General features: G+C 42.2%; 1 protein-coding gene across 4 annotated transcripts in view; it reads left to right on the top strand.

Annotated features, from left to right (window-relative positions):
* The window catches only part of RANBP3L (RAN binding protein 3 like), a 46,502-nt gene that overhangs the window by 8,311 nt on the left and 11,679 nt on the right, over positions 1-26,512 (top strand). For 2 of the 4 annotated variants that reach the window (XR_008332722.1, XM_053408307.1), the window contains exons 2-13: positions 8,440-8,546; positions 10,244-10,280; positions 11,995-12,072; positions 12,572-12,646; positions 12,810-12,881; positions 14,201-14,337; positions 17,027-17,109; positions 18,525-18,609; positions 19,187-19,283; positions 21,049-21,182; positions 21,542-21,662; positions 22,812-22,954. Coding sequence is in view for 3 of the 4 variants with exons in the window: in XM_053408307.1 (XP_053264282.1) it covers positions 8,440-8,546; positions 10,244-10,280; positions 11,995-12,072; positions 12,572-12,646; positions 12,810-12,881; positions 14,201-14,337; positions 17,027-17,109; positions 18,525-18,609; positions 19,187-19,283; positions 21,049-21,182; positions 21,542-21,662; positions 22,812-22,954 (1,169 nt within the window). In the remaining variant the exon portion in view is untranslated. The remainder of the gene's footprint in view (positions 1-8,439; positions 8,547-10,243; positions 10,281-11,994; positions 12,073-12,571; positions 12,647-12,809; positions 12,882-14,200; positions 14,338-17,026; positions 17,110-18,524; positions 18,610-19,186; positions 19,284-21,048; positions 21,183-21,541; positions 21,663-22,811; positions 22,955-26,512) is intronic. The other 2 variants (XM_053408308.1, XM_053408309.1) reach the window with 2 other exon arrangements.

Below are 26,512 nucleotides of genomic sequence, written 5' to 3'. Positions count from 1 at the left end.
GGCTGCCAAGTGAGCTGGCACTGTTAGAAGGAGAACAGTCCTTTCTATTTGCTTCCATCTGTCCCACCATAGTTTCATTCTGCAGCCATCACTAAAGCGCTTTTCTTCTCCCCATGCACATGAGATGTTCTCATTCTGGAACAAAGATTCACTCCAAATGCATATTAAGGCTATGCTTGCTGAAGAAGCTCAGTGGGAGAGCTGTGCATGCAGAAGGTTTCTAATTTCATTTTTAAAAAAAAAAATATTTATTACGATTTTCAAATTTAATACAATAAAAAAAGAATCAAAAAGGAAAAAGCAAAAAAGATTAAAAACACATAAATTTCACAATACCTATTTTTCAATAACATATTTCCCTGACCTCCTCATACCTCCCTTTCTTGTATTCCAGTTCAAATTGTTAATTCAGCAAATCCTTATCCATAATTTTTAACCTATTTCTATACTTAGTTTAACATATTATTATTTTACTTTTTCTCTTTCATCCATTTCCTCAATTTATTTTTGCTAACCTTATTTTCATTTAATTTAGTTCATTTTAAAAAACCAATTTTACCTTATCCAAACTTAAACATCAATACTTATACATCAATACACATTCTTAAAACATTCTTTCTAAAGTCGACCTAAATTCCCTTCCACGAATTTCCCAATTTTCATACACATTACAAAAACAAAATAAAAACAGAACACATTATAATTATGTACCCTTTGGATTCCCAAACCCCACCCCCCCTTTCCCGGTTTCAGTCCCCAACAAATGTCCATCAGTCTTAATCTAGTATTAGCCTGGAGATCTCACATCCGAGGCTCTTAATTCTCTCTCAATTCCTCTCTGCCGGTTTTTTTGATAGTCCTTAAAATTGAACACCAAATCTCGGAGAAGCTCTGGCCCTACAGGATCCATGTTTCTTCCAACCAGTCCTCCATACTTAAAAGTGGAGCCCAAATCTTGTTTCTTACTCCTTTCAAGTCCAAATGTCCCCAAGGCTCCAACCTCCACCTTAAGCAAATTTGTAATCCTTAGGTCTTCAGATCTCCACATAAGGAGATCTCTCCTTTTTTCAATCTCCAATTCAGGCCAGATTTTCCACATCAAGTTCTTATTTTCCTTCATTACCATCATGTCAGGCCTCAAGTCCTCCTTCATCATCTGCAGAATTACAGCTCCTCCTTCCTTTTCTTCAGGGACAACATATGTCTCCTCCAAATTCTCAAAGTTGTCAAGTTTCTCTTTTTGTTCAGTTAAATAAACTTCCTGATTCAAATCCTTATCAGATTCAATAATATTGTTTACAGTTGAGCCCAGAGTTGTAACATTTGTAGCCAAAACATCAATTTGGCCTTGTAACTTTCCCAAGAGAACAAAGACTCTGTCCAATTCAGCCTGAATTTTCCCTCCTCCTGCCATTCTTGTAATGTCCCCAAACCCCCTCTAGAGGGATTTTGGTTTCTTAATATTCATTCCAGTTCAAATCCAAAAATCCAGTTAGTTTGTATCAGTTCTTCCTTGTTTTCAACCAATTGTAACAAAATTGTAACAGATATAACCAGCAGAAGCAGCAGAAACAAAGTTCTCTCTTTCCGTCTTGACAGCTGATTTGACAGCTGTCAAACTCTTTAGTACCTCATCAACAGGGTCTCACGCGGAACACTCCCGGGTCCGGGAGGGTTGCACTTCAGCTCCTAAAATTAGCTCTTTGTCCTCCAGCAAGATTTCTTATACTGCCAAACCGTGAAATTAAAGTCTTTTACCAAAGAAGGAAAAAAGAGGTTCTCTCGACCTTAGTTAGCAGGTCCTTGCTTTAACTTGTTTACAAGACGGGGAGGCAGACTTCCTTTTTACACCTTCCCCGATCGTGCCTAATTCTTAAAAAAAATTTCTTTACAATTCCAATTTCCGTAGTACTCACGGGTTGTTACTTTTAGAATCCAATTGTTCACAAGAAGAAGTCAGTGCTCTCCGACCATGGCAATGCGGCTTCACTCCGCAGGAGAAGCAGTCGACTCTCAGCACCGCGCCGCTCACCCCGTCCGCCGTCCCGAAGCCTTTAAAAAGGCTCCTTCGCAGGTCGGGGGGGCGCAAATGGTGCCCGCCAAGTCACCAGGTTCACAGGCTTCACCGCCTGTGATTTTTGAGGGTCCCCACGTCGCCGCAGCGGCAAGACCCGATCCTGCGGAGCCGATTCCCTCCGGAGCTCCGAGGGAATCCGCCATTAGTCGATGGCGCTAACCCAGAAGTCCCAGAAGGTTTCTAATTTCAATCCTGGGCATTTCCAGGTATGGCTGGGAGAGACCTATGTCTGAAACGCTGGAGAGCCACCTCCAGCCAGAGTAGACCTCTGGGAGCCAATATGGTGTCCTCCAGATATGGATGGACTACAGCTCCCATCACTCCCAGCCAGTATGGCCAATGTTTAGGGATGACAGGGATTGTGGTTCAATGATATCTGGAGGGCGGCAGGTTAGATACCCCTGGTATAAACAATAGCGAACTAGATGGACCAATAATCTGACTCATTAAAAATCAGCTTCTTGTGTCCCTGTCAGCAAGGTTCGGAAAACAGAAGCAAGCCCAATGGAGAGGAAAACGGCCGTGTGTGTGTGTGTGTGTGTGAATATTTGCATGGGATAATCTGCTGGCAACACAGTGAATATAGATATAGATGCATTGGACTTGCCTCACTGTTTTGGCCATCTGGGGTCACCTCCTTACATTTCAAAAAGTGAAAATCCGGACACAAAAGTTGTTGAACTTTTTTTTGGCAAAGTTGTTGCCAAAGTTGTTGTTGTTTTGCAAAATCTCAAAAACTGCTAATTTTCCTGGACATATCATCAATTTCTGCTGGATCCTGCTTCCAAAGGCCGAATCCCGGCTATGTCCAACCCTATATAACCTCGGCAACCCTATATAACCTTCATGCTTTCGTGAGCTCGCAAATGTGGGCTTTAACTATAATAGAAAATGTGCCGGCAGGTTTGTGCCTGTATGTTTCCTGGCTTGGCCCAAGACTGTTTGCAAACGGTAGTCTTGTTTCCGGTAAAGGTGCACAGTACCAACTTAAGTGCCAACTTAAGTTGGCACCTGGGGTTGAAAATTCCACAACACCTCTCCTTTTCCCTGGCTGTTAAAAAAATATATATACACAATAATAATACTCTAAACAACTAACAGTTTACTGCCATGTTTCAGTTGCTCACACTGTGGTGAGATGTTTTGCATTTCTTTTTAAAATAGAGTAATCATGGACCGGATGCCATTGTTATCGTGTATTCAGAATGATTTGTGCTCATGATGCCATTGGGGTGGTCATACCAGATACTGCTTTCCATATACTTTGCACCTGCAGAAATTTTGGGACGGACACACTGCTTCATTTCCAATCGGTGCATATTCCATAGCTTCCTGCTGAGACCCTGCCACGTTTTATACCATAAATCTTTTGGTTCACTTTTGTTCCACTTTTGTTCTGCTATAAGGAGCAATAATGAGGTGGCGTTGGGGATGTATCACAGCAGGAAAAAAATAAAGCAGAATAAATCCACCACTAATGTACTAATGCATTGTGCGAAGAATATGTTGCAGAATGCATCAACAATACGCCAGTGGTCTGGAAGGGCCCTGTTTCTATATTTGCACCAGTATGCATGTTAGCATATGAAAATTAAATGTGCCCTCTGTTTTGATAATACATTTCCTTTTGGAAGTAATGTATAAGTGGCTACCCTAGACATATGTGTTTCTTCCCACCCACCCTGACTAGAATAAGTCCTTTACTGTTTATAACATACTGTGATATCTTAGTCTCCTGATTTTTCTGCCAGTCAGAAATGCAGCCACTCAGAAACACTCCCTCAGTTCCTCCTAGATCTGAGCTTTCAGCTATTGCAACAGTTTGTTTTCCCCTGCTCCTAATTCTGGCACAGAACATTTCTGATCCTTGCCAGCTTCCTACGGCCTTCCAGCTTTTAGTAAACAGTCATTCTCTCATGGTTGTCCAAAGTGAGTCTGTTATTTGGTTTCCCACATCCTTTTCCCCCCCTCCCTTTATTTTGTTTTGTTTTGCTTTTTGTTAGTGCAATATGTTTTAATGTCACAAGGCTAAAACGTTTCTGCTTTTCCATGATAAAAATGGGTCGCCCATCTAATGCTTGAACTTTAGCCTTCCTAAAGAAAGCCGGAGGAAGAGACCACTGGGTAAGATGATAGAATTTGTTCTTGTTAAAAGAAAACTCTGAATGATGAGGCTAGTAAGCCTTGAAGGTAAGCCTGGGGGGCCTGCAGACCCCTAGATGTTGTCAGACTCCAACTCCCATCATCCCTGAATATCATTCCATGCTGGCTGGAGGAAACTGGAGTTGGAATCCAACGGCAGCTGGAGGTTCCCTGCAGCTTCCCCATTCTAGTTTTAAGGTTACAGTCAAAGATGAGAAAATTGTAAGGCGTCTGCAATGGGCTGGACACTACTGCCCTCTGCTGAGTTTGAGCAGCACCAGAACTGCTCTAGCCTAAGTAGACACAGTAGAGAAATTTGATTTGGGTTGCATTTGAAGGAGAGCATGCCGAAGTCACGCTTTGCAAAATAATACACAAACCCTTCAGAACTTCTTCTTCTCTGAAGTTTTGCAAAGCAACCAAGTAATGTATCTAAAAATGCATAGGCACACAGAGCAAGGTGTGCATTAAATTGCACATATTGTTGAAAATACATTATATTAGTATTTTCTACATGTTTTGCTTTGCAAAAAAAATGTATGTATATTAGGAGAAATTCACATGGATTTTTAAAAAAATGCAGAGTGATGTGGTAATGCGGAAAACAGAACTTAAAATTGGAAAAAGAATAAACTGAAATGGACAGATCCACCCATTTCTAACCGTCTTCAGCTACTTATGTCTACTAATTAAAAAAAAAAGATTTTATTTTACTCCAGGTCATGGTGGTTTGGATATTAGTATGCAAGCTGCTACGGAGAACATAAAAAGGACTGATGTCGCAGACATTTGGGTTTAAGGGACGTACTTCAGGTTTCATCCTGAAGCACCTACATCCTGCTGCAGGATCTTTAAAACTTTGTGGGTTGACAAATTGAAGAGGATTCCCTGAGACCAGACAGTATCTGAGAGTGTGTGTATACATGCAGACTGCCTTATATATTAGATCACGGCAGAAGCACTTGTCATGGGAAGAGCAGATGAGAATGAAAGCTCCCTTCTGATTTTTCGACATATTAATACTAACAAAAACAAAGGGATTTTTAAGACCATAAGATGAGCCTCCCTGGATCAGGTGCCAAAAGCCCAGCTAGTTCAACATCCTTGTCATGCACTTGACACACTGTTCCTGACTCTACGTGGGGCTACCTTTGAAAGTGACCCAGAAACTACAACTAATCCAGAATCCACCAGCTAGACTGGTGACTGGGAGTGGCAACCGAAACCATATAACACCAGTCCTGAAAGACCTACATCGGCTCCCAGTACGTTTCTGAGCACAATTCAAAGTGTTGGTGCTGACCTTTAAAGCCCTAAACGGCCTTGGTCCTGTATACCTGCAGGAGCATCTCCACCCCCATAGTTCATCCCGGACACTGAGGTCCAGCTCCAAGGGTCTTCTGGCGGTTCCCTCACTGCGAGAAGTGAGGTTACAGGGAACCAGGCAGAGGGCCTTCTTGGTAGTGGTGCCCACCCTGTGGAACGCCCTCCCATCTGATGTCAAGGAAATAAACAACTATCTGACTTTTAGAAGACATCTGAAGGCAGCGCTGTTTAGGGAAGTTTTTAATGTTAGATGTTTTATCGTGTCTTTAATATTCTGTTGGGAGCTGTCCAGAGTGGCTGGGGAAACCCAGCCAGATGGGCAGAGTATAAATAATAAATTATTATTATTACTCTACCATCTGATTAAATGGGACGTCTGAATTCTACGCACAGTTGAGCATGTATAGGCAAATACCAAATGCCTGATTTATTGCTTTCCTGCAGTGCTGTGCATAGTCACTTCCCCATTGGGCTATAATATTATTTTGTATGGCATGTTATAATTAACAACCCATTACACATTTTTGCAGCTGGTTTTATGAGAACAGAATATATTTGATTGCATAGGTTTTGTAAGGAGGATCCCAGATACTCTGGAGACTATTCATATATGCACACATATACTGTACACTGAAAGATTAAATATATCTTACAAATATTTTTAAACACCCTGGAAAGGAAGTGTCCAATCTGTATTTGGCAACTATTTCAGAATGTTCCAACATTAAATGGTTGTGCTAGCTAAGCCAAGCTCTATATAAAGTTTCTTAACTGTCTGTGTGGTGAATTGATGAATGTTTTAATAAGTTTCACTTGAGCAATACTCATAATAAATTATACAAGCTTGTGGGGTGGCTTCACAAATTATACCTTTGTGGGGTACAGTCAAATCTACCTCTGTTTTTTTAAACATGCGGTTAAGTTATCAATAACTACCTCCACATGCAGAATTCTGCCTCTGTGCAATTTGACTGAGCTGTAATCATTAACAGCTCAGGAGAAATCGTTCATTATTCCTTTTCTTTAAATAGAGTTGCATATATAACCAGACTGTGGTTTGTTTAAAGATGGGTATATAGGCCATAATTGCATCCTTGCTCAGTTTTAACCCTGCCGTTACGTCTATTAAGTTACTTTTAGGAAGATGAAGAGAAGCACCTAAAATTGCTTGCTGTTGATTTGAGAACAACACTTACTATCATTATCATTATTAATTAAATTCGTATTCTGCCCTTCCTCCCGTAGGGGCCCAGGGCAGCAAAAACATTAACTGATACACTTAAAAGCATCTGGAAATAGTTCCAATACAGATGCAGACTGCATTAGACCTGTCTAACATTTAACAGGAGAGAATTTCACATGGTAGGTGTCAGGACACTAAAGGCCCAATTCCTATAGTGCATGGGTAGGCAAATTAAGTCCTGGGGCTGGATCCGACCCAGTCGCCTTCTAAATCTGGCCCACAGACGGTCGGGGAATCAGCGTGTCTTTACATGAGTAGAATGTGTGCTTTTATTTAAAATGCATCTCTGGGTTATTTGTGGGGCATAGGAATTCAATCATATTTTTTTCCAGAATATAGTCCGGCCTCCCACAAGGTCTGAGGGACAGTGGACCGGCCCCCTGCTGATAAGCTTTGCTGACCATTCTATAGTGTGTTGAATGGATCACCTGCTTAAATGGTATCTGCAAAAGGTCCTATAGATGATGTTGAAATAGAATAGTTTTGTATGACATGGAAATTGGACGTTTGTGCAGGCATCCCATGCCGTGGGGTGAGGATGAAATGAGGGTGCATGCATGGGACGCGCTCCCAAAGAGAAGCTAGAGACAATGGACTTAGGCTGAAGTGCAGGTTTCCATTGCAAAGGAAACTGGTGGGCCAAGAAACAGCGAAACGATTGGGTGGGTGTATGTTAATGTTGCACAGGTGGGGCAAAGGCACCTTCTTTGAGGCTGAGAAGATGAGCCTCAACTTGTCCTTCAAGATGAACAAGTCGTTGTAAGAGGTGTTTCTGGGTGCTGTTTCCCTGCTACTTTCTGAGGCCCCCAGTCAGGCAAATGGCTGAATTGGACCACACATCCTATGATGAAACAAGGTGATTACAGGGCAACTGGAGCACCATCTAAGCTGCTCCTGCTACTAGAACCGTCCCTATCATTAGGTAAAGGTCCCAAACCTGTTTTGGAGAATAGAAACTTCAAAGTACACAACAATAAACACATTCCCCCCCCCATCTAGTACAAAGCTGCTTTAGAGAATACAAAGGTAAAAGGAAAAGGGTAAAGGTAAAGGGACCCCTGACCATTAGGTCCAGTTGTGGACGACTCTGGGGTTGCAGTGCTCATCTCGCTTTATTGGCCGAGGGAGCCGGCATACAGCTTCCGTGTCATGTGGCCAGCAGGACTAAGCCACTTCTGGCGAACCAGAGCAGTGCACGGAAACGCCGTTTACCTTCCCACCGGAGCAGTACCTATTTATCTACTTGCACTTTGACATGCTTTCGAACTGCTAGGTTGGCAGAAGCAGGGACCGAGCAACAGAAGCTTACCCCGTCGTGGGGATTCGAACCGCCGACCTTCTGATTGGCAAGTCCTAGGCTCTGTGGTTTAACCCACAGAGCCACCCGTGACCCAAAGGTAAAAGTACACAACAATAAATACATTTTTTCATCTATCTAGTACAGCTGCATCCCCGAAAGATAACAGAAAAAGCAATGGTGTGGATTTGAAGAGAGCATGGTGTCAAAAGATGAAATATTGCGTTCTCAGAATAGCTGAGTTCTGTTCAGAAATCCCAAATCAACGAAAACATGTTATATTTGTATAGTGCAAAAGGAAACATTATTTGAATTCACACACTGTTTAATATGGAGTCTTTCTTCTTTCCCAAGGCAGATCCGTGATTGCACAGCCCATATTTGTTTTCAAGAAGGAACGCCCTTGCAAGGTACGAATGGAAGCCTCCCCTTCTTGCATTTCTCCTGACAACACATCTGGGGTGAGTCAGGGCACAAGGTGGGAGGCGCAGGACCACAGCAGCAGGTCTATGTGGGTTCAGCAGAGAGTCTGCATTCATAGATACATCTGTACACACCTGGGGCAGATGTGTAATCAGGAATCCTGGAAAACCTGGGTTCCCAGCCATAGTAGTAGAATTTAGAACAGGGGTCAGCAAACTTTTTCAGCAGGGGGGTGGTCCACTATCCCTCAGAATTTGTGGGGGGCCGGAATATATTTTTTGGGGGGAATGAACAAATTCCTATGCCCCACAAATAACCCAGAGATACATTTTAAATAAAAGGACACATTCTGCTCATGTAAAAACACTAGGCAGGCCCCACAAATAACCCAGAGATGCATTTTAAATAAAAGGACACATTCTACTCATGTAAAAACATGCTGATTCCCAGACCGTCCGCGGGCTGGATTGAGAAGGTGATTGGGCCGCATCCGGCCCACGAGCCTTAGGTTGCCTACCCCTGGTTTAGAAGTTACAGTGGTACCTCTGGATGCGAACGGGATCCGTTCCGAAGCCCTGTTCACATCCTGAAGCAAACGCAATCCACATCTGCGTGTGTGCGGGTCGCGATTCGCCGCTTCCGTGCATGCGCGTGACGTCATTTTGCGCGTCTGTGCATGCGCGAGCGGCGAAACCTGGAAGTAATCCGTTCCGTTACTTCCGGGTCGCCATGGAGCGTAACCTGAAAACGCTCAACCTGAAGCATATTTAACCTGAGGTATGACTGTACAGTGGTACATCGAGTTACAGATGCTTCTGGTTACAGACGCTTCTGGTTACAGACTTCGTTAACCCATAAATAGTACCTTGGGTTAAGAACTTTGTTTCAGGATGAGAACAGAAATTGCGCGGTAGCGGCGCAGCAACAGTGGGAGGCCCTATTAGCTAAAGTGGTGCTTCAGGTTAAGAGCAGTTTCAGGTTAAGAATGGACCTCCGGAACGAATCGAGTTCTTAACCCGAGGTACCACTGTACTCTGAATGCATACAGAGCAGTGGTGGGGAATCTCAGGTCTTGGGAGCAAATGCAACCCTCGAGGTCTCTCCCCAGGATGTCTTCCTAGGACACTCCCCTCTCCCCAGCCCATGTCCCCTTGGTGACTGTATTTTACACACTGAGTGTTTTTGTGTGGCTAGAATATGTTGTTAAGCTCTGTTAATGTCTCTTGCTGGTCTGGATGGAGGAGACAGATGAAAGTGTGAGTGCATGTAGAAAATACAGTGGTACCTCGGGTTACAGATGCTTCAGGTTACAGACTCCGCTAACCCAGAAATAGTACCTTGGGTTTAGAACTTTGCTTCAGGATGAGAACAGAAATCGTGTGGCGGCAGCGGGAGGCCCCATTAGCTAAAGTGGTGCTTCAGGTTAAGAACAGTTTCAGGTTAAGAACGGACCTCTGGAACGAATTAAGTTCTTAACCTGAGGTACCACTGTAGTCTGTAGCTAAGAGTCACTTTTGTTGCCCTGTCTACTTTTGCCGCTGAGGTGGGGCTGATGAAAACTGATCTCCAACATCATCTGTTCATGATCTAGACTGAGCCTCAGTTTCTGCTATGCATTCTGTTACACATATTTCCAGGGCCGGCAAAAATCAGTGTCCAACTAGGGGTCTCTCTTAAAATAACTGACATCTGGCAAACCTCAACTGAGGGCTGACTACTCTCTCTTTCTGTCCAGAGGCCTGCAGAAGATCCTGTGTGCAAGACCGAAAAAGGTAATCAGGCGGCAAGAATTATCCTAGCTAGGAAATGGGGAAAGCAAGGTGGATTCCAAATAGAAGAGTGGTATAAAGAATTGTGGGATATAGCGATTAATGATAAATTAACGTGTGCTGTCCAAGTAGGAAGGGGAATATGGAAGAGAAATAACTTTGAGGAGATATGGAAACTATTTGTGGAATTTGTATTGTTAAAACAGAAAGGGATCAAACCATCCCAAGAAGTGTTACATTTTTGGAAAATAGGATAATTATGATAAATAATGGCCTTGAAGGTGGGTGCACATCTTTTTAAATTATTATTATTACTTTATTAAAAATAAAATAATAACAATTTTTTTTTTTTAATGTAATCATTTATTTTTGTTAAGAAAGCTTCCAACACCAACTGGTTGCAAAGTACATAGTATCATTTTTATTTAGTAAATAGGTATTCACCTTAGTCAACCCAGGGCATCAACATATCACCTAGATTCAATCCTCTGCCTCAGGATTTTTCATGCCAATAAATACCTGTATTGTTTCTGGTTTGGCAGCAAATCTGATATGGCATCAAACCTGAGACTAAGCAGCTGCATATATTCTTGTCCCTTTTTTTTGTAAGTAGGGTCCCTGCACATCCAGCACCTGCATTCCTATGAAAAAAATAGCCATATCTACAAAACATGTTTTATTCAGCCTTTTGAATAAAGGGCTGTTCTCTGCCCTCTGCAAACCAGGACATGTGATTATCTTAGTCATCGGTGGGATATGGACAAGAGCGTGCTCTCTCTTGGACAACTTCCTCAACACGCAATAGATTTTAATTATAATTTAATTATTCAAATATAATATACTTGTAACCCTAGGATAATCTACCCTTGTTTAGGGAGAACCCTTGATTTATCAGCCGTCTTCTGACAATCACAAGACAGCCTTATTTATTTATTTACTATTGCATTTACAGTCCATCTTTTCCCCCAAGCTGCTCAAGGTGACATACACGGTTCTCCTGCTCATCATTTAATCCCCACAACACTCTCCACGTAGAGGACTGATCACATAGGTCCTTACCACCTGGGGGAAGTGGCAAGGATCTTTTTTATTTTAAGAATAAATTGTATTAAAGATTTGGGGGGGGGGGGTTACAAAGCCACGTGCTTTGTCTCTTTTTTCAGGTTGTAGAGTCTTTATTGCTTTTTTTTTTTTTTGCATTTATTTCCCACCTTTTTCTCCAAGGAGCTCAAGGTCTCATACAGTGGTACCTCAGGTTACATACGCTTCAGGTTACAGACTCCGCTTACCCAGAAATAGTACCTCGGGTTAAGAACTTTGCTTCAGAATGAGAACATAAATCGTGCTCCGGTGGCGCGGCGGCAGCAGGAGGCCCCATTAGCTAAAGTGGTGCTTCAGGTTAAGAACAGTTTCAGGTTAAGAACTGACCTCCGGAATGAATTAAGTACTTAACCTGAGGTACCACTGTACATGGTTCTCATTTAATCCCCCAAACAGCCCTGTGAGGTACGTTAGGCTGAGAGGCAATGGCTGGCCCAAGGTCACCCGGTGAACTGAGGGAGGATTTGAACCTTGGTCTCCCACATCCTAGTCTGACAATCTAACCACTATGCCACGCTGTGTAGCCTTGGATTTGATTCCTTTGGGCTGTTGTATTGCTGAGGTTGAAAGGAATTGCAGTGCATGATGATGTGTGCTGTGTTTTCCCCCCTTTTAGTTTCCGCTGGTTATTCCAGAAAACGTGCAAGATCGTCGTCTTTTTCTTTTCAAACTTCCGACTCCCAGTCATACAGAGGTATGACTTCTTAGCCCGTTTCCCTTTGCAGTACTGTATTGTACATTGAGAGTAAACCCCTTATTCTACCTGGTTTCAAATTGTACTCACTCAGTTGGAATTAAATGCTGAACAGCAAGTTTTAATTCCCACTCATTTCAAAGGTACTTAGTTAAGCATAGCTTGAAATGGACGACAGTGGGATGTGAAACTGTAAGAATAATCTCATGCTCAGTTCAGCTTTCCCCAACCGAGTGTCCAGATGTTTTGTATAACATCTCCATCATCCCTGACCATTGGGGATGGTCACCCTGACTGCAGTTGATAGGAGTTGGAATCAAAAATATATGGAAGGTACCAGGTTTGGGAAGGCTGCCTTAGTCTATATATCTGCCAAGTTTTTTTATCAAAGAAACATGGTGCTATAATTGTGTTTACATGCTGGTATAATTACATTTGCTTAAGTTATAAGTGTAAAATACCCTTGGGGAAAATTATGATTTGCTTCTTGTGTTTCCAGAAAATGTGCTTTCCCCCAAAAGAGCAAGATCATCTTCCTTTAACATCCTTCCAACATTTCCACCACCCCAGCCAGGTAAATTAAAGTATGACTAAACAGTGATTTAGTAGGCCAGTATAGTTATTTTTATTATTTTGTCAGTGCTTGAGGGAGTTTTGACTCACTGGTAAAACTCAGTACAAAATAAACAAAAAGGGGGGGGAACCAATTTAGCTAAACACTTTGCACTGTTTTGCAGTAAAGAAGAATAACATATTCATGACCTCAGCGCTACTACAAAAGAACACTGCTGTGAAAGAAACAGAAAAAGGTACAGTTATTACAGTGTAATGGAACCATTGTGGGACGCGGGTGGCGCTGTGGGTTAAACCACAGAGCCTAGAACTTGCTGATCAGAAGGTCGGCGGTTTGAATCCCCGTGACGGGGTGAGCTCCCGTTGCTTGGTCCCTGCTCCTCCCAACCTAGCAGTTCGAAAGCACGTCAAAGTGCAAGTAGATAAATAGGTACCGCTTTAATGGAGCCATTATATGGGGCTATTACATAGGCCCCTTTATATGGACTAGAAGTGAAGGAAATAGAGGGCATTACTATGGAAAAGCCTCTGTTGTACATGAAATCCTGCCATGTATGTCACACTGCCCCCTAGCTTGTGGATGATCATGGAACTAGACTGGAAGGAAATTTCTAGGACTTGTAGATTGTGCAGAAAGGGTGTTATGAACCTCATTTAAACCCATTGTTCAGGCATATCATATAACTCTCAGTTTACCATGTATACCATGCGCCCCATTTGTGACCTATTTGTTTTTACATTCATGTGGGATTTTGAAATTTTGCAAAATTTGCTTCAGCTCTAGTGTACAGGTGTAAGAGCAAAATATGTTTTTAACCACCTTCCCTCCAAAAATCTAGAAAGTCTTAGGATGGAGTTAGAAGGCACTTCAAGGTCATCTAGTTAAACCACATGCCCATGCAGGAAACCTCCTACTAGAGCTTCCCTAATAAGTGTCCACCCAGACTCTGCTGAAAACCCTTCAAATTACAGTGGTACCTCGGGTTACATACGCTTCAGGTTACAGACTCCGCTAACCCAGAAATAGTGCTTCAGGTTAAGAAATTTGCTTCAGGATAAGAACAGAAATTGGGCTCCGGTAGCGCGGCAGCAGCAGGAGGCCCCATTAGCTAAAGTGGTGCTTCAGGTTAAGGGCAGTTTCAGGTTAAGAACGGACCTCCGGAACGAATTAAGTACTTAACCCGAGGTACCACTGTATGGCAGTGCACAAACCATCAATTTAATTACATTCTCCCCAAATAATCTTGGAGATTGTAGTTTACCCTTCACAGAACTACAATTCCTAGAACTCTTAACAAACTACAGTTCCCATGATTCTTAGCCAGCGTGGATGTGTGATTCAAATATATTGTATATGTATAGCCTCGTGATTCTGTGACCTAGCTACAATGTTCCTAGTGTGAAAATAAGACAGAAGTTCAGTTGGCATGACTATCATAATGAAGGATTAGTTTTTCCTTTGTTCATGTGACTTTAAAAAACCCTTGTACAAGAAGGGTGTGCAACAAGAAATAACCATTTTTTACAAAATCCCTGTTTCTCTCTATTCTGCAAGGTCTTCCTTCAACAAATGTACACCGGGATGTTTTAAGGCCTGCCATCTTACAACCGCCGCAAGTTCCTTTGCGCAAACCAGTAGAGAAGATTGAGATTGAAAATGTCCTGGAGGATAAACACGAATCAGACACTGAGGTAAAATATAGCACACATAGGAAGCCTTGTTCCATACATAATACCTTATGGAATTGGGTTTTTATCTCCCAGATGTCTTGCAAAGAAGTACAAGGACTGGGTACTAGTTCAGTATTGCAATACAGTGGTACCTTAGGTTACATACGCTTCAGGGTACAGACGCTTCAGGGTACAGACTCCGCTAACCCAGAAATAGTACCTTGGGTTAAGAACTTTGCTTCAGGATGAGAACAGAAATCGCTCAGCGGCGGTGTGGCAGTGGCAGCGGGAGGCCCCATTAGCTAAAGTGGTGCTTCAGGTTAAGAACAGTTTCAGTTTCAGTTAAGAACGGACCTCCAGAACAAATTAAGTTCTTAACCCGAGGTACCACTGTACTCACACATTAGCCACATGAAGCCATGCTGCACCCCTTTAGGGCGTGTGGTAGGCAAAGATCTGAAGTGGGAGCTCACGATGCTCATGTAGCCCCTTTACTAAAGCTGGACCACAAAAGGGAGTAAAGTTGTGTCCTCCTCTTTTTTTTAAGCATCTCCATGCCATTGTTTCTGATCCAGATTGAGGACCACACACTTTCCCTTTGCAAAAGGAAAATGATGGGCAAACCATGTGATGGATTCCTCATGTAGTTTGGCCTTGAGGCAGATCATAATAGACAGACTCACGCAGCAGATGCAGTTCTTAAAGGCACTCAAACTGGCAGTGGGGGCAGATGACCAACCCAAGCCAAGTACCGTATTTTTCGCTCTATAAGACACACCAGACCACAAGACGCACCTAGTTTTGGGAGGAGGAAAACAAGAAAAAAAAATATTCTGAATCTCAGAAGCCAGAACAGCAAGAGGGATCGCTGCGCAGTGAAAGCAGCAATCCCTCTTGCTGTTCTGGCTTCTGGGATAGCTGTGCAGCCTGCATTCGCACCATAAGACGCACACACATTCCCCCTTACTTTTTAGGAGGGAAAAAGTGAGTCTTATAGAGCAAAAAATACGGTATTTCCTGAGTTCCATTAAAATAAGGGGACCAGTTTGTGTTCTGGTGTGAATGGCATTTTAAAGCTGTTCTGGCTAGCATTCCATCTATTTTTAATGCCCCTTGTAGTGAAGTTGGGAAATCTTAGCATGTTAAAACTTTGGTTCATGTAGGCGTGAGGAATTGTGGGAGAGTAAAGCTGTGGATTTCTGGGAAACAGAGGTCTGGTCTCTTTAACTGCAGACTTCCTGTCTTTAGAAGTGAGAATCAAATTGCATCCCTTCTTTGGGCAGGAAGAAGATGTTATCTGATTTGAAAATTCTGACAGTTGGGGAGCTCGGATGTGGAATGGGTGTGAAAAGGCTATCAGGCAATTTACAGCTCAAAAAGTCTGGTAGACGTCTGGGACCGAAGGGAGTACCTTTTGATCTCAAGGTCCTTTGAGCATAAACAAAGTTCAGCTGTCTTGGTCTCCTGACAATCAGGAGTTATAGTCCCACCATACAGCCATTGGTATTTGGTAATTAACCAAAAGAAATGATTGGTCCCTAAACTGCTTCTCCACGTGGGATCCTCAAGGATAAAAGTTTGAGGAATTGAGATGCAAATTGCAGACCACTATGCCCTGGTGTTTTGCGCCTGAGGGCGCTTGACCAGCAAAGAAACATTGATGACTTGCCATGTTTTGAACTGTTACTTTGTGAGTATGTTTTAGTCAGTTATAATGTGCAACGTTTTTATTTTTCTTGTTTGTAGCCTTTTAAGAAACGTACAAGCTTTTACTTACTGAGTGACTTTTTCAATAAATTTGGAAAAGGATTTTTGTGCCTTTTGCCAGAGAAGCTGAACTGGTGCCTGACCACTTGATACACACTACCTGTTGGATTTCTGTCTGCGTCACAGTAAAGTGACACAGGGTCGGGCAACCTGGTAAATATCGAAGGGGGGTTCTCCTCCTTGGACTCCATTTGAGGGTTGACCCAGGAAAGGAGGTGGTGGCAGCAGCTTTATACCATTTGGCTAGCGACTTGCAACACCTCATGTCCTCTCCCTCTCCCTGCCGGGTCCTGGCAGAGTTTGGAGGACTGGTTAAGGGGGGTGGATAGTGATGGTAGATGAAGATGTTAGACTTTTTGGAGCTAGTTGACCTGACTGGAAGAATCCACAATCAGAAAGAAGAGGAATATCAAGAAGACTGGAAGAAATTTAAAGACTATTTAGCCAAATATTGTAACATACGATAAGTAGAAGTTACTTGAAAGTATCAAATGGGCCTAGGACTAGAGTGAGAATGAATTGTAAAATACTATGGATTTAGATAATTATGAAAAGAGAAGAAGATCGAAAATTAAAGGTGTCAATTTAATTAGAAAGAGGATATTGGAGAGCTGTTAAAAAGGTGATTCAATGAAACTCGGTAAGGAGGGATTTGAAGAAGTCAGTTAACAATGAAAATCAAATTAGGTCTTAAAGTATTAGGTGTTTACATGTTTGTTTTTGTTGCCTTTTTTAGTATTGTAATGTCTTTTTTCTTTATTTGTGTGTTTTATTTGTTATAAACTTGGAACATTAATAAAAAAAATTGAAAAAGGAGGGTGGATAGTGGCCCGCAATCACGACACCCCTATGGTAGGGTAATTGAAGGTGCCACTCGCCATATCCAGCGACAGTGTATGCTTTCAGAAAACAAGAAAAGCCAAATTGGTTTAATTGTTTTTAGGTATCTGGAGACACCTGTTTGTGGGCAGATGACTCAGAAAGACCGCTTCCATCTCTTCATATTTCAGGCCTTCAAACAATAAGGTAAGCAAAGCGAAATATTTTTGGGGTGGAGAATAGTTCTGGAAGAAACGAAACATTCACCCAAGTAGCCTACTTCATTTTAAGTATCTTTAATAATAAAGACCCCCTTTGCCAATGGACCTTGTCCATGATTGTCTGTGTACATTCCTGCCACACTCCCATATGCCCACATAATATCAGAAAGCAAAGTCCACACACAAAGAGCTATAAATGCATAGGCTGCCCACACCATCAGAAACCCCAAACTCACAGGGGTCCCGATAATAAGGAGAACCTACAGGTGTACAATTGCACTGTACACATGAAGACTCCCCTTTTCTGACGTTGCAGTGGTATGTGGGCATCCTGAGCAGAAATATTTGGGGGCAAGATTGATGGTTCTGGCCCCAATGTGGCTTCCAGGTGTTGACTAAATGCATGGAACTCTGCCTCGTTCTGGATGCTACATGTTATGTGAGTCGTTGGCAAACTAGACATTAAGCAAACAGGATGACCGGGATGACAAAGGGTTTTGGAAACCAAGTCCTATGAGGAGCAGTTGAAAGAGCTGAATACATTTAGCCTGGAGAACAAGGTGATCAAGGGGAGATATGATCATTGTCTTCAATTATCTGGAAGGCTGTCATTGCAGATGGCAGAGCAGACTTGTTCCCTTTTGCTCCAGATGGCGGGACTAGAACTCATGGGCGGAAACGGCAAGGAAGCAGATTTCTGCTGAACATTAGGAGAAACTGTGTAATGGCAAGAACTGTTTGTCTTGGAAGGTGCTGTGCTGTATTTAAGCAGAGGCTGGATGTCCATCTGTCAGGGAAACTCTTGTTGCCAGAGTCCTGCGCTGAGCAAGGGGATTGGACTAGAGGACCTCAGAGGCTATCAGTCTATGGAGGGATCTCTTCTGAACAACCCAGTTATCATTTCTCTGGCTTTAGAACATCTGGCTTTGAAACTTGGCCACTCTAGCTATTGCCCTAAAGAGGTGTCCTATAAAATCCAAGTGGTTTCAACACTGTCTACTCAAAGTAGTCTGCATTTGTATTGGATTTGATATTTGTATTGATATCCGTATTAGAATTGAAATTGATTATATATACATACCTGTTGGTTTTAAAAATTGTTTTATATGTTATTTTTCCTTATTTTTAAATTGTTTTCGTATTAGCCAAATGTTTTAATGGTTTTTATATATGCAATTGTTTTCCATCTGCTTTAATCACATTCAAGAAATGGATGCCCCATCATAAGCAATTCATAAAATAAATAATAATTGTTGACACTAGACTTTTCTGGCAGGACTCCAGGAAAACAAACACAGATACACATATATGTGAATCAGATTTACTTGTATTCCCCCCCCCCAAAAAAAAGTTGATTAGGCTTCTTCTCCCCTGACTCGTTCTTTCTTTTTCCTTTTTAAGCAACCAACTACCTGAAGGCAGAACTTTCTCAAGCAGTAGGCATTCTGACTTTGTGTTTGGAGAAAATATAGTAGAAAGAGTTTTGGTATGTTTTAAAGATTTTTGTCTCATTCTGGGGAGGGAAAACCATGTAAAATGACTTAGATGAGCCTGTATCCAACGTTCCAATAAAGTAATTTCTAAGTTCTGACTTTACCATAGATATGCCTTAATTTAGAACAGTTCAAAAAGCTCTCATAATTCTAGTTAAGGCAGGATACTATTCATATTCTGTGCAAAGATTGATATAATGCTTGGCTTAGTACAGTGAACAAATAACCCTTTAAAATCAGAGTAAAATGATACCCAATTCAATTTACCTAGGCCAGAATCTAATGTATACCAAGGCTTCTTGTGGAGGAGACTTATCTGCTGGATTATTTTACTACTAAAGTATTTCTAGAATATTTTACTACAGGATGTTTGTAAAAGTTGCACATTATCCTGCTTTATTAAAATCAGGATACTATCATAAAAGTATAACCTGCTCCTTGTCTCGTTGCATATTTTACAATGCCATTCATTTTTAAATTGTTAAAAATGAGTAAAATATCAGCATCTGACATGCTCCCAGTTGTAGTTCTGATTTTGTCATTTGTAATGCCTTCCTGAAATTTTTCTAGAGGCCAGCGAAATCCCCAGAGCATCATTCTGAAAGTGGCAACAATGGAAAAAAATCCACGTCTCCTATAGGTTTTCATACCAGGTCTCCGCAGACAAGTAGGTGATCTTTCTTACCAAATAAATAACATTAACTTGTTAGCATGCAGCTTTCATTTTGCACTTCATGATGTTGTGATTGCATTTGGTAATCCAAGAGAAAAGACCCACTTAATTATGAAGCATAGCCAAAAACACATTTAAAAGCACGTGACTTTCCCCCAAAGAATCCTGGGAAATGTAGTTTCTTTGGGTGAGGTCACATGTGGGATGTGCTTCAAGTTTCTGGTGTGGATTTGTCCTCAGACTGTTCTGCTGTTCAACTCCAGCAGATGTCGGGATCCTATAGCCCTCCAGATGTTGTTGAACTACAACTACATCCCTCGCCACTGGCCATGCTTCCTAGGGCTGATGGGTTTTTTCTTCAGCAACATCTGGAGGGTCAAAGGTTCTCTACAGGAATCTAGAGTTGAGACCAGTGTTCTTTGCTCCAGCTGGTAGTGACTTTCCAATGACTTTCACATCCCTCACTGCTTGATCCTTTTCAGACTCTAGATGCCGGGGTCTGAGCCTGTGTCCAACTGCATACAAATCATGCTTGCTCTCTCTCAGAACTGAGTGGAAATTTCTCAGATGACATTTTTATCAGAAAATTTCTGAAATCTTTCTTTCCCGCACCCTGAAAAAGACCACTTTCCAGGATTTTACTTGAACACTCTCCAGCATTTTTGTCAGTGAGGTGGCTGCCATTCACCAGCTCCTCAGAACAATACAGTGGTACCATTGGATACAAACGGGATCCGTTCCGGAGCCCCGTTCGTATCTAGAAGCAAATGTAACTAGCGATGGCACGTCTGCGCACATGCGCGTCGCTTTTCGCCACTTCTGCGCATGCACAAGTGGCGAAACCCGGAAGTAACATGCTCTGTTACTTCCGGGTTGCCGCGAAGCACAACTTGAATGTGCTCAACCTGAAGTGCATTCAACCCAAGGTATGACGGTACCTTTTCTTCTTTGGCAATCACTCGTAACCGAGTAAGATTGTCTTCCATAAACACAGTTTTAACAATGAGTCCGTAAGTGACTGTGGAGGTCAATTCTGGATCCACAGGTCCTTCCACAGTGGGGACACTGGTTTCCGGACGGGACTTGATCACGTTGTGGATTTGCCAAGAATGCCTTCCTCTTAGCACATTTCTCCCTTGCGTCCTGAGTTTGAGTGTCTTCAAAGCCCTTGACACTTTTGGTAAAGGCTGTTCTCCAATTGGAGTGCTTGCAGGCAAGTGTTTCCCAATTGTTGGTGTTTATACTACATTTTTTAGATTTGCCTTGAGACAGTCTTTAAACCTCTTTTGTTGACCACCAGCATTACGCTTTCCATTTTTAAGTTCGGAATAGAGTAGTTGCTTTGGAAGACGATAATCAGGCATCCAGGAACAACACATTAGAATTAGAACAACATATTATTAGAATTAGAATTGCGCTTGGAAACATACTAGGAGCCACTGTAGATCTTTTAGGATTGGTATTATATGGTCCCAGCAGCTGCTTCCAGTCACCAGTCTAGCAGCTGCATTCTGGATTGATTGTAGTTTCCGAGTCACCTTGAAAGGTAGCCCCACATAGAGCCCATTGTAGTAGTCCAAGGAAGAGATAATCGGAGCATGTACTGCTCTGGTGGGACAGTGCTCAGGCAGGTAGGGTCTCGGCCAGCGTACTAGATGGAGGTGGAGGATTCAAAATGGTGGCCAGGCTGCCAGTAAAACTGCAAGGTTTTCCTTTCATAGAAACCTCAGGATTTTCCATTATTCTCCTTTCTCTATAGCACCATTTTTTGCCAAGGATACAACCCTAGTTGAATCAGCTGCTGCTTATGTATCTAGCAAACCGACACAAAGATATTTATTAGATAAAGTTGAAGTTACTACAGGAGAAGAAGCAGAGCACAATGTCTTACAGGTATATCTTTTCCTAAAAGATTTATTGGTGGGGAATTTTTGTTATATTTGAAAAACAGGCCATGGCCTGGTCTGCACATAACACTAAGCCATGGTTTGTTAAAACAAACCATGAGGTACCCAATAGTTGTCTGACAGGGGATCAAATAACTCACAGGTTGTTTCTCCAACATTTGTTCTATTTTTCTTTTCAAGTTTTGTGAATAATAGTAATCCATTTAATTGCCATTTCTTTTTTTAAAAAAAGCAACAACATTTTTATTTAATAGTAAGAATATAAATGACACAGAAGTTTTAGGGTTGTTTTTTATAAAAAGGGTATGTCTGAATTGACAATTTTATCAAATTTTCCCATTTTAGATCAACTGCAGACTCTTTTTATTTAATAAAGTATCATCATCCTGGACTGAAAGAGGCAGTGGCTCTCTGAGACTTAATGATACATCCAGCAATCAGTGTGGAATGCTGCAGTCAAGACTGAGTAAGAATTAATTTCACCATTAAGTCCATCTTCCCCATAGGCAATTATCAATGTGGAAAATGTGCAAAGATGAGCAAATTGTATTTACAGCTATAACATATTGCCAAAGGATTTAGAATATAAACGTCACAATCCAGCAGACATTTTATTTGTTTAAGTTGGGGGTCTCATCCATTTAACTACATGTTAGTCAATTAATCAAATGAGCTCCCATTCAGTAATTGATTTATTAATTGTTCACACTATGCCTTGGGAAGCTTGCATACATCATGGTTTATATATGATTCAGCTGCAGTATTTTTTATTATTTTTTCCAAATAGGTAAATAAACACATGCAAGAAACCTACACATACACAAGAAAAAAGGCACTCCTTATGCATAGTGAAAACATTAAAACATTAAACACTGACACATACAATTACATTTGCAAAAGTTATGAATATGTTCCTATTGGCAAAATACATTCATTTAAAAATTCTAACCTTTATAAATTTTACAACTTTATTAATGCAGTTTCCGAGTCATTTGTTTGAAATTCATTTCTAATACATATTGAATCCCATATATTACAAATGAATTGCGTATAAACAACTTGGATACTTCATTGACAAAACTATAACATTTATAAAGGGTAGATTTAAAAAAATAAATGAATGAATGTATTGTGCAGATAGGAACATCTTCATCATTTTTGTGTACTTCCTCTTTTAGAGAGAGTCATTTGCAGACATAAAGTTTGGTTTATAGTACACCATCATGTATTCAGACAGGCTATGGAGATATTCAAAACACTGAGCATTCTCAAGAAATGGGAGTGTTTGTCACAAATGGTGAGTAGTTGAGTTAGACGATATAGGAATAGTGGATAACTGAGTTCATTTATTCTACTACAATGCATTTCCAGACATAAGATGGGGTGGGGAGGTGGGGAATTCCAAACTTCTCATGGTTTTAAAAGCCAGGGTAGCAGGATGCTGGACTCATTGAGCCATTTGCCTGATCTAGCAGACTCTTCTTATGTTCTTAAGTTTCAGAAGTTGAGTAACTTGAGTTTTGCAGTGCTACTAGACGAAATCTCCCCCATTAAGAAAAGGGTATTTAAATATTATCTTCCTTTCTTTCTAATGTTCCTTTTCTCCTGTTTATAGTAATGCGAAATCATGGGAGCATGAGGCTCATTCTTAACACCAGACTCTGGACTCAGATGGTCATAGAGAGAGCAAACCGGAAGAGTCTGTGCATCACGGCTACAGATTTGGAGGACTCTTGTGTCAAGGTGTTTCTAATACAGGTAGAGCCAACCAGGAGCTGCTGCAGCAAAAATTCCTGAACCTCCCTGCCTCCACCTTCTGCCCTGGCCAGAACAAGCAGCAAGGTTTGGGGTGCAGTGGTTGATTTGCTACTTTGCTTCACTGTTCCCTGGCCAGTGGTGTAGCTAGCCGCTCGGGTGCCCAGTGCGGTGCACACGTCCTGCAGCCAGGGGCGGGGCGCACTGCGTGGAGCCTCTCCGCTGCCTCCCCCTCAGCTGTAGCTGGAGCCTGCAGGCGCCCAAGCCACCACGTCACTTCCAGGAGAGACTCATGGCTCGGGCACACTGCAGGCCCCGAGGTAAGTGCCGGCCCCCGCAGTGGGGCGCCCAGTGCCAGCCACATTTCGTTGTTTTTTTTTTATTAAATATTTATTGGCATTTTCAAGAAACACACAACAGACAAACACAAGAAATAAACAAAACAAAAAAGAACACAAAAGTTCAAAACTAAACAAAAAATAGAAAAAACACATAAAGTTTCTGATACTTATTATTCTTAACCTTATTTCTCAGACCTCCTCACACCTCCCCTTCTTGTATTCCAATTTAAATTGTCAGTTCAGCAAGTCCTTAACTTATTTCTTTACCTTAACTTAAACATTTGTTCTAACATACTATTGTTTTACTTTACTTCTTTTTTCCATTTCCTCAATTTATTTTTAACAACCTTATTTTCAATTAATTTAAAAAGAAAAAAAAAACCAGTTTTACCCTATTAAGATCCCACATCAATACTTATACCCCATTAATTATTCTTAAACCTTTTTCCTAAAGTCGACCAAAATTTCCCTTCCACGATTTACCCAATTTCCTTACCACTAACAAAATATAAAAAGCAAATTATCCTTATGTACCCTTTGGATTCCCAACCTCCACCCACCCTTTTCCCGGTTCCAGTCCCCAACCAATATCCATCAGTCTTTATGTTATTTATTTAGCCTGGAGATCTCACGTCCGAGGCCCTTGTATCTCTCTCAGTTCCTTTCTGCCGGTCTCTTTGATAGTCCTTGATGTTAAGCCCCAAGTCTCGGAGGGGCTCCGGCCCAACAGAATCCATGTTGCTTCCAGCCAGTCCTCCATACTTAAAAACAAAGCCTATGGGGTGCTCCAACTCTTGTTTCAAATCTCTTTCAGATCCAGATGTCCCCAAAGCTTCAGCTTTCACCTTCAACAAATTTGTAATCCTCAGGTCTTCAGATCTCCTCCAAAGGGGATCTCTCCATTTTCCAAACTCCCATTCAGACCAGGCTTTCCACATCCAATTTTTATTGTCCTTTTTTATCATCATGTCAGGCCTCATATTGTAACTCTCCTTTAACTCCTGCAAATCTCCTGCTCCTCCTTCATTTTCTTCAAAAACAACATATTGCTCCATCATATCTACACTTTCAGTTTCATTTATTTGTTCAGTTGAATAGGCTTCCTGTTTCAAGTCCTTATCAAGCTCAAAACTGTTGTTTACTGTCCAGTGTAGTAGTGATACCTCTGTAGACAAAGCATTGTATTCATCTTGCAAGTTTCCCAAGAGAACGAGTGCTCTGTCCAATTCTGCTTGGATTTTACATACTCCAGCCATTTTTGTGATGTAGTGTCCCTATTACCCCTCTAGGGGGATTTTAGTTCCTTAATGTTCCTTTCAGCTCAAAACCAAAAGTCCAGTTATTTTGTATCAGCCCTCCTTATTTTCAACAAGTTATACCAAGTAAACCAGCAAAAACAGCAGAAACAATGTTCTCTTTTTCCAGCTGACAACTAGCTGACTAACAGCTCACTTGACAGCTGTCAAAATCTTCAATGCAACAGGCTTTCCCATAGGACGTTCCCGGGTCTGGGGGGGGGGTGAAATTTCAGCTCCCAAAATTCTTTTTATCCTCCAGTAAATCTTCTTATAGTGTCAAAACCGTGAAGTCAGGATCTTTCATTAAAAAGCAAGAAACAGATTCTCTCGACCTTAGCTGCCCAGTCCTTTGCTTTAAATTGTTTACAAAGAGGGGGGGGTGGACTTCCTTTTTAGCCCCTTCCCGCTCGTTCCAAATCCAAAATTAGAAATTTTTAAAGTTCCAATCTCCGTATTACTCACGGGTTTGTGTTTTAGAGTCCAATCGGTCTTGGAAGAAGTTGGCGCTCTCTGTCAATGGCTTGCGGCTTCACTCCGTAGGCGAGGGAGTACTCTCAGCACCACGCCTCACCCTGCCTCCGTTCCGAGCCTTTAAAAAGGCTCCGTCGCGGATTGGGGGGGCGCAAATGGTGCCCGCCGAGTCTCTATGTTCACAGGCATCCGCGCCTGTGATTTTAAGGGTCTCCGCTTCGCCGCAGCGGCCAGACCCAGACGCTACGGAGCCGATTCCCTCCGGAGCTCGGAGGGAATCCGCCATTAAACAATGGCACCAACCCGGAAGTCCCGCCAGCCACATTTCGTTACATTTGTTGACTGAACTAAAAAGTTTTGTGAGCCCAATTTTTTTAAAAATATTTTTGTCATTTTGTCACCCCACCCCCTCAGTGATGACACCCGGGGCGGCCCACACACCCCGCACCCCCTTCCTCCACCACTGTCCCTGGCCAGATTGTTTTGCTATCCCCTCAGCTGAGACCTTTGCTTAGCTTTAAAATTTTAATTGCTTCACACTTCTGTTTGCATATTTATTGTCTGTAGTTCCATTGCTTTTTGATGACTTGTATCCAAGGTGCTGGTTGCCCAGCACTGCCTGCTGCCACCCCCTACAACAGGGATACAGAACACTTGACCCTCCAGATGTTGGGGTGTAACTATTATCAGCGCCAGTCAGCAGGGCCAATAGTCAAGAAGATAATAGGAGTTGTCCTCTTATCTGGAGGGCGATATCAGGAGGACAACATGTTCCCCATCCATGCCTAAACCTTGTTTTATTGTATTCCAGAAGAGTCTTAGTGCAAACTTACATAGGATGTTTTAACTGTTGCCTCATTTTTTGCCATGGACGAGCTGGATGCAGAGGTGTGGTGGAAGGCTCCAGCTGGGGAACCCCCCAAGGAAACCCCCAGGGGAAGAAAGGTTCAGAGCCAGGGGATTGGTGGTGAGATGATGATGAGTGGTCAGAGGGAGAAGAGGGAGTAGACTACGGGGAGGATGAGATGTTGGAAGCTGAAGAGGTAACGAGCTTCAGTGAGCAGGAAGAGGCTGTGGCAGAGAGCAGCCCAGACTCGGAGGTAGAAGAGGAGGCAGGAGAGGGGCTAGGCGACAGAAGTCTGCTGAAGAATCTAGGGAGTCTCCCCCTCCTGATGTGATCAGCTTCTCTCCCTGCTGGTCTCCTAGAACAAGCAGAGGAATGAAGAGGGTAAAGCAATGAGAGGCAAGACGCCAGAACATTAGGTTGCTAAGGAAGGAACCTTAGAGAGCCTTAGAGAGCAGTGGGAAGGCGAGACCTTCAATCCTCACAACTGCTACATTGGGGCAAGACCTACTGGGAAGAGTTGCTGTGATCGCTAGGCCTGCAATGTTTTGGTTTCTTTGAATAATGAGTTAACTTCATTGACACCAGTGATTTTGATTGCTGACCT

This window comes from Podarcis raffonei, chromosome 11 (assembly GCF_027172205.1).
Source record: "Podarcis raffonei isolate rPodRaf1 chromosome 11, rPodRaf1.pri, whole genome shotgun sequence".
Lineage (NCBI taxonomy): Eukaryota > Metazoa > Chordata > Lepidosauria > Squamata > Lacertidae > Podarcis > Podarcis raffonei.
Note: the sequence above shows the minus strand (reverse complement) of the source record. Positions and strands in the feature narration are given on the sequence as shown.